At 47.3% G+C, this 8,946-nt stretch overlaps 1 protein-coding gene across 2 annotated transcripts in view; it reads left to right on the plus strand.

Moving 5' to 3' along the window:
• Window positions 1–3,235, plus strand: part of LOC144127943 (uncharacterized) — a 134,633-nt gene extending 131,398 nt beyond the window's left edge. For both annotated transcript variants that reach the window (XM_077660959.1, XM_077660960.1), the window contains one exon: window positions 246–3,235. In XM_077660959.1, the coding sequence (XP_077517085.1) occupies window positions 246–512 (267 nt within the window). In that variant the 3' untranslated portion in view covers window positions 513–3,235. The remainder of the gene's footprint in view (window positions 1–245) is intronic.
• The last annotated feature ends 5,711 nt before the right edge of the window (window positions 3,236–8,946 follow it).

The raw sequence follows: 8,946 nt of genomic DNA on the forward strand, positions 1-8,946 counted from the left end.
GTGGTATCCTCGGGTTGCTCCAGAGTTATCATTCTGATACAAAGGTGCTCCAAAATGAATATTTTTCTGCTCCAAAAATTGCTCCAGTATTTGAAGTGGCTGGACCGCCACTGTTTTGTGCATTGTTTTCCACGCTTGGCTGCTAACTCCTGAGTCACGGGATCACATTCCAGCCATGCGGCTGCATTTCAATGCAGACACCACATTGAATAAACTTACATGCCACCATCTTTCTTTGAACGCAGTTCTGGCAGCTTGCTGGTATAGTCAGCGAGGAAATGGTCTGTTACAAGCAGCAACCTGGCCCCAGGGGTGATGGCACTGCACATCGCCAAGTGCAGCTGGACGATCTCGGCAGCAAAGTTCTGCTGCACATCTGTTCCTTCCTCAAGGTTGCCGATGTGCTGCAGCCGGATGAAGAAGATGCAGAAGCACTGCGAGGGAAAGGAAAGCGCCGTGGTGAGGGCATTTCCAAGAAGGAGAAGGGTCGCAGGAACAAGAAGACTGGATGAAGGATGTTGACTTCAGCAGAGCACTCATCTCTCATCCAAGTGTAAGGAACACTGTGAGCCTTCCGTGAGTTGCGAGAAGATGAGTGTGTGTGTGGAACGAGACGTAATGGGGCTTCGTTTAATGCGAATAGCGCTGGTTTTTGTTTACTGTGCATGTACTATTTTCCTGTTGCTGTGTGTCAGTTGTTGGTGTTCTTGCACTTGCAACCTGTATATATTTCATAGAGGTTGATAGATAACAATAGGCTTTTAACGCCTTGTTCACAGAGCTGTGCGTCTTTAAATTGGCTCCTTCAATGTCCTTTATTCTAAGTCTACATATAAAACAACACTACAGCTGTCTACTTCTTTCTTGATTAGGGAACATTCACCATCAGTGCAGCAGATCGAGAAAATAGTGCATCTCTTGTATTCTCATCTTTTTTTTGTATTTACAATCGTGTATTTACACGATTGTAAGTCTACTCGAATACATCACATTTCTGAAAAAAACAAAACAAAAAATCTTGGAGGTCGTTTGCGCTTGGTCTTTAATAATAGAACACGATCGCACTATCCTGTGGCCTCTGCTTATCGCCAGCCGCTATCGACTGCCGCGCTCGAGAGAGCGCCCGTGGGCACATTCCAAAACGAAAGTGTATTAGTCACTGGACTACTTGTCCACACTTGCGCCATCGTCCTCACTAGCGCTGCCGTCATGATCGCTGCTGCAGTCCCACAGCTCGGCGTTCTAGCACTGTCATGTAGCGAAATCCCGCACTTCGCAAACAGCCACATCACTACATCGCGTGGAACAGCTGAAAATTTTGCATCACTGCAGCCGCCACACCTGTATCACCTGTTGCAAACATCGAACTTGTGGCCCGGCGTGCAGTTCGTTTCTCCGGCATAATGACAGCTATCTTAAGCATAGCCATGAACGAGCGCTTACCGGACCCGGATCACAAATGACGAAGCACTACACTAAACACTTGTGAAACGCAGCCAGCAGTAGTCAAATGCGTCAGAGCCAGAGAAGCTATGCGTGAGCAGCGTCGGCTCTTCCGTCAGTTACCGAAACTCCCCGGCACTGCTGCGGTTCCAAGTGGGGTGTCGCCACAATTGGAAAAGCGGCCCTTCCATCAACTATCGATGCTCTTCTCAGCACCGAGTGCACGGTTGAAAGTAAACAAAAAAAAACTTGGACGACGCCCATTAAGAGTAGAACGCGAATGCGTTATCGAGCTGCTGCCGCTTATCAGCAGACGAATCTGCGGCCACGTATGGGGAGTGTGGGGTGCCAGTTTGCTGCTTATCGACAGCCACCATCGGCCGCCTCACGCGGGGTGGGGATGCCGGTTCTGCGTGTTGACATAGCAGCTGCTTAAGGCCAACACCAAGAGTGATGCGACGGAGCCGCACAGGAAAAATGCAACCACGCTGTAGCATGCCTGCTATCTCATTTGTCTCGCCTTTATTTATGGTGCGATGCTTTGGTTTCGATTTTAAGTCGACCCCCCTCTCCCCCCCACTTCGGATTTTCAAATTTTGAAAAAAGGTTCACTTACAATCGTATAAATACGGTAGTTGTCTTTGCAGTGAACGGAATGTTGAGCAATCATCCTTCCATTTTTATGCCCCGGTGAAGTTTTTTATGAATGCTTGGTTACACTCAAGCTCTAGTTATAGTTTTTGTTGTTTGTTTAGCTTCTATCATCTAGACCGTAAGGATCATCATTGAGAACTTCTAATGAAGTGCCTGTTGTTAGTCCTAATAAATGCAGCCACTGTGAATATGTAGTTGTGAATAGGTCGTCGTGTATGAAGGCTCCCTGCTGCCCATTTTTGAACAGTTTTTTTTTTTAGCTTGCATAGTATGACTGCCAGCATTCGAGATAGTTACGTGCTATCTGGTAAAGTATCAATCTGCTAAGTGCGCATTCAGTGTGCTCTGTTTAGTAGCTACTGTTCCCCAGTGAAGGCACCTCCATTTGTAAAACGAGCACAATACCTCGCACATTCACTTGCAGTGGTTGCCAAAAATGCCGACAATTTAACTGCCCTTATTTCTTAACTTGCCAGTCAAGAGTGTGCCCAAAACAGCCTTGCACTTCCCAAGTCCCATGAAGCAGTTGTCACGTACAGTGGGCTGGAGTTGCCTTGAAATTCATCATAAGTCTTTAATTTGTCATTAAGTTTGTATTGAAAAGTAAGGCCTATTTTGTGTCTGCACATTTGGGTCTCTGAATGTCTGTTTTACTAGTTTCTGAGGTAATAACAAGAGGAATGGTCCTCAAAGTGATACAGTTTGTATATGCATACAAGCAATCGTTATGCACGGTCACTGTCCTGTCGTGTTTGCTAGTCTATTTCACTGGGGGAGGTTAGTCACCCTGACACCTGCCAACAGAAATGATAAAACTGGTTTCTCTGTGTCCGGACTTTACTTGCATCAGCTGTATTCCTCCCACGTTTTCTGTGATACTCTGTTGTGGTTTTGACAAAGAGGAACACTGGTCCGGTGGTGGTATTCATTCAACTTCTTCTGTGCCTTCAAAACATTGCTGTTTAGGTCACTGGCTATGTACTAGCTTGTAAATCATTCATTTTGCATATTTGCAATGTGTAGAGGCCATTGCAAGAAAGCAGTGGTATTTCTTTGTGGACCAAGGCAGCCTATGTAGTACTAATAGTATTATGCCCTTGTCCAAAACACTGAGAAATAAACTTTGCAGAGAACGTTATCTTGGTGGCACTTTTATTGTTGACTCAATGGCGATGGTATGAGAAATGATTAAGGTGAAGTGTGATGCGTGCGATGGAGATTTCAAAGTCGAGAGCCAGGTGGACAAGCAAGACGATGATGCCGGATACCTTTGCAGACAGTGTGACGTGGCGAGAAAGATGGAAGTGGTAATGAGTCAGCATACGAAGGTGTGCGAACATGTCAAGCAATTAGAGAAACAGCTGCAGGATGAAAGATAAGAGAGAGCAGCCATAGAACAAAGGCCCAGAAAAGTGGAGGTCAAGTTGGCCGGGCACACCATTTTCACTCAAAATGGTGGGCATGCAAAGCAGGATGACAAACTGTCGACCCATGAGGTTTCGGAATCCGATGATAGAGGGGACCAAGAAAGTGTGGTGAAAAGTTATGCAGCAGCAGCCACGAAGTTAAGCCGAGGTACAGGCAAAGGTGAACAAAAGACTGAAGCAAAAGAAGCGCACGTGCAAGGGGATAACTCGGGCAGATGAGGCCAGGAGACCAGAAACAACTGTGTGCTAGTGGCGGGGAACTCGAATATGTGCGGGTGCGGAGAAGCAATAAAGGAAAGAGTGAAGGCCGATGCACTTGTAAAAGTCGCAGCACTGTCGGGACGGACTGCGGAGTCAGTCATTGAACATGAAAAACATCAGGTACAGGAGAACAAGGAAAAGCGAAATCTTGTCGCAATGGCTTGAGGCATGAACAACATTTTTAGGGAGAACGGAGGAGTGGTGGCAAAGCGCATAGAAAGGGGAGTGGAAGACCTGCGAACGATGACTTCGCAGGTGTGGATCGTGGTGTGCACACTGCCAGAGGTCTGCTACCAGGGCATCTATGCAGAAGATGCAGTGTTGGCTGCAAACTGAGATATCAGGAAGCTGGGACATGAAATGCGGTTTGAGATAGTGGAAATCAACAAAGAACTGTGAGTAGTGGAAGCCAAGAAAGGTTTCCAACGAGATGGCATCCATTTTAGCCACGGCATGGGCAGGACAATAGGATGGCGGCTTGTGGGTCTAGCAGTACTTTTTTAGGTGGTCTGAACACGCTCAGAAAGAGGGCGTAAAGGGAGACAGGCAGCTTTCAGAGCCTGAACCGAAAGTATGCAGTTAAGACCTCTGTGCTGAGCACAAAAGGGGGCCTGGAGGACCCAGACGTGCGCCAGCAATGAGAAGAAGTGCAAAAAGGAATATGAGCAAAATCATAAATGAAATCAAAGGAAGAAGAAGGATAAGGTCAATAACATAAGTTTACTTAAATATGTATGGAGGAATAGCACCAGCAAAGTGGTTTGAAATCGAGAAAGAGATAGAAACAAAGATTGCAGCAATTTATGCGTTCACGGAAACGCTTGTTAGTGACTTCGAAGAAGCTCCACATATTTCCCAGGCTATAGTAGGGAAGATTGCAATAGGTAGGCTGGAAAACAAAAAGGCGGAGGAGTAGGAATGCTGCTTAGGCACGAATTCACTTGGCAGAAAATAAACAATGTGAGGAGCATGTATGGGTTAAATGTAATATTGCAGGCAGACAAGTACTATTAAGAGTAGTGTACTTATGGAAGGAAAGCAACAGCAAGGCAAGAAACGAAGCTTTGATCAAATGTATGCTAGGGGATAAGAACACTCACATAGGACTAGGTGGATACGGAAAAATGTTGACTATACCTGAGCAGAAGGACCTTATTATAGTAAATAGGGAAGTGAAATGTGACGGAATAATCACTTGGGAATGAGGCGCTTCCTACTAAAGCATGGAATACTGCATACTGACTGGAGATTTAAATGAGAGGTTGAATCTAATGAAAATAGGTAAAGGAGGAATAAATAGTATTGGGAGTGACCATTAGATTTTAATTGTAATGATTGTGTGTAGAGGAAAGGATAAAGCTGGTCTTAAAAAACACAACATGTAGCACGGAATTCGATATATGAATGACCATCATTTCATGGCCATATCACAAGCGGTAGAAAAGTGTATTTGAAAGGTCTCCAAATGTTCTTGGATGCTTTATGAATTTCTAAAGGTAATTCTGAGAGAGGTAGATTTGGTACTTGAGAGAAACCGGTGGAGGGGCAAAAAGAGACCCAAATTTTGGTGGGACGTGGATATTAAAGTGCAATATCAAGCCTCCAAGTAGCTTCCAGAACACACTGGAAAGGAAAACAAGAGAATAGACCCTTGCCCGAAATTCTGGAGAATTAGGACGAGTAGCAAAAACAAAAGAACCATGCCCAAAATATGGTCTAGGAAAGAAATGAAAGTCTACACCCTGTAAGTTGATGACAGATATTCGAAGAAGAGATAAGCACGCACCTAGAAAGTTCTGGAACCATCTGAATGCACTTGGTACTAATTCGAAGGAAGCGCGTCGTCATATACAGGATGGCGATGGTAACTTATTGGAAAATGAAGTGGCCATGCAGTTTATTTGTAAACAGTTAGAAGAGGCTTTTAAAGCGTGTGATGGTACCAGCGGTACACGGCTTGATGCGGGCTGCTACCAGCTGGAGGTTCTTGACATAGACATAGACCAGTTAAATTCAGAAATAGAGGAGATAAGGGTCTCTTTGCATGTGGCAACAGGTTTGGTTACAATACCAGTAAGACTAATTCCATTCCTTGATTAAGAAACAAGAAAGACTGTGTAAGCTGCTTTAAGTGGCATATTGAGAACTAAATAAATCCCAGCAAGCTGGCGAGAGAGTAGAATGAGCCTGATTATACAGAGGCAAAGGTGAAAAAGATTGGATTAAGTCCCATAGGCCTCTATTGGTGACGTCAGTATTCTATCGAAAAGCAATGAAAGCCACCAAGGATCAACTACAAAGTTGGACTGGAGAGGCAGAGGTTTTGGAGGAACTGCGGAATGGATTCAGACAAGGATGTAGATTAGACGGCAACTTGTTCGCAGTCACACAGTGCATCGAAATTGCAGCAAGCGAAGAACGATCACTTCAGATGGCGTTTTTAGACATCACAGAGGCTCATGACAATGTAAACCACGCCTTGTTATGGAAAATTTTAGATAAAGAGGTTGATAGCTATGAAACAATGTGTTTATCAAAAGAAGTTCACAAGGACAACAACGTAACTATGAATTGGCAGGAAATGGAACATGCAGAAAGAGTTGAGGTTAAAAAGAGACTTGATCAGGGATATGTTCTATCACCACTCCTACTTATGCTCTACATCAAGGAGATTGAATGGAAGATAGAAAACGAGCGGATTAGAGTTAGACCCTTCAACCCTCAGTACACGATGTCGTTTCAGGAATCAATGAAGCACTCCAGTTTCAGGATAACCAGGATATTTTCAATAAGCAGAAAAAGTAAGAGAGGACCAAAGGATTGGTGAAAGAGGTCAAGAGAGTAGTTTTAAAATGGGAAGAAAAATGCCTGCCTGCTTGCCTGCCACACGAAGTTTGCCTATCAAGTAAGTATGCACTAACAAACAAATGTGGTATGCTCTTCATTCATGGGCCTACTCTGTATGCAAACAAGGTGATAAATGCTACACAGAATTCATTATCTTGCACACCTGCCACAGTGGCTTAGTGCTGGTGGCATTCGCCTGCTGAGCACAGGCTTGTGCAGTTCATGCTAGCTGCAGAAGCCGCGTTTTGACAGAGTTCACCTTCATGCAGAAGCGCGCATGTGCCAAGATTTTATTGCACACTCAGGAGCCCCAGGGGACTGACATCAGTCCTGAGTCCTCCACTAGGTGTTCGTTCCTCAAAGGTAGCCCGCAATCCTCCACAGTGGTTCAGTGGTTATGGTGGTCGACTGCTGACCCAAAAGACGGATTCGATCCTGGCCATAGCGGTTGCATTTCGATCGGGGCAAAATTCTAGAGTTGTGTACGCTGTGCAATGTCAGTGCACATTAAAGAACCCTGCATGGTCAAAATTATTCGGAGCCAACCACTCCAGCATCCTTCATAGCCTAGCTGAGTCGCTTTAGGACGTTAAATTCCATAAAACAATCTAAATCAAAGGCATCCTGCTGTGTTGGTTCAGTAAAAGTCCATTTATCACTCTCACCTTGCACATTCGCCCGGAGTGGGACATGTGCGGTTCGGTCCCCTGTGCCACCAGGTACCCAGTGGTGACGCATTGTGGAGAAGCTTTCCCCATCCTAGTGCTTAGCTTCTTTGAGGTGAAATGCTCGAGAAATGGGTCTTGTGGGAATCTGTTTTCACCTTGCCCACCGCCGGCGGCTCTTCTCTTGTGGCACACCGCGGCTGCAACTCCCCTCCCCCTTTCATCTTCCCACCGAGCGGCAGCGGAGAACACGGGGGAGAGGCGGACCTCCTCTCTCACACCTCTTGTCTACGGTGGTAGTGCGAAAGTTGGCGGTGGGAGAGGCGACGGCGATACGGGCGGACGGGTCTGGACCATGCTGGGAGCCGCCACCAGTTGGGGAGTTCCCCAATAAACAGCTTTGCCTGCTGGCTACTACTTGGTGTGTTATTCTTCGTGGCGGCAGCTGTGGCCCGCGCTAGCGGAGTGATCCAGTCTCAGACCGCACTGCAGACGCCACAAAATGGCGCACTAACGTAGGGCCCCTCTGGAGATCCAGTAGGGGAGGCTATAGCTCATGGAGATTAGCAGCTAGGACGCCCTACCGCAGATGCGGTACTGCGATGTCCGTGAGTGAAGTCGCAAAGGCAGCTACCGCCAGAACTACTGCGCTGGGGGATCATGGCCAGTATGCGAAGCCAAGCGAGGTGGCAGAGGCTTCCGGGCATCGTCGCTCCGCTGCGTGTCCAGTGCGACCGCAGGTGTGGTATGCCGAACGAGTTTCTCGCGAGGAGATCCCGAGCTATTTATACTCGTCTAGCCGCCACCGCCAGTTGGCGACAGCCGTCCTATCCAATCCAGTTGATTCAGTTAACAGCATGATGCCCCGCGGTCCAGCTCCGCCAACGCCCGCAGTTGCACAAATGCGCCTCGCCAGTTGGCTTATAATTGCGCAAGGTGAAGGGCGGAGGATGCGGGATGAAAACACTGCCGAAGCGCTCAGTCCAGGCTCATATTTCCACGGCCCGTAAATACTTGCCACCCCAGATGCTTGGGAGTTCTCGAAGCCCGGGTGCAAATGTAGCGGCGTCGCATCGATAATGGTGAGTTCACTCTCATAGGGCGGATCAGTTCACGAGCGCGCGGATGCCGTTCGAAAATAAGGAGAGTGCGAATGCGTTGTCGCGGAAGGATGGATGGATGGATGGAAACAACTTTTATTAGAAAAATGGAAAGAAAAAATCTTCCAGGGTGGTCTCCTACTGGTCCAGGAGTCCACGGGCTTGTGCTTCACATAAGGCCCGATCCACCAGCCAATTCTGGCCGGCGGGCTGAGCGGTCCGTAAAGCAGCCTTCCAGGAAGAATGAGTTGGATTGGGGATGGGGGTACTGCCTGTGGGAAGGACATTCTCAAAAGTAGTGGAAAAGTGTGGATCTGAGCATGCCACATGTGTTACAATGAGGAGGAAAGGTAGGGTGAATGCGCTGTCACAAGCGTCGATTACTGATACCCAAGGACCTCGTAGCGAGGATCGCCCCATCTGCGAAGCACCGAGAGCACATGCACCTCGTTGGAGCGGGGCCCGATCGCCCTCGAGGTTGCGTTCAGCAGACCAAGTGCTTCTCAAGGCGAGTGAGTTGGAGGCTTCCTGCTGGCACCGTGATGGAGC

Source organism: Amblyomma americanum, chromosome 4 (assembly GCF_052857255.1).
Source record: "Amblyomma americanum isolate KBUSLIRL-KWMA chromosome 4, ASM5285725v1, whole genome shotgun sequence".
Lineage (NCBI taxonomy): Eukaryota > Metazoa > Arthropoda > Arachnida > Ixodida > Ixodidae > Amblyomma > Amblyomma americanum.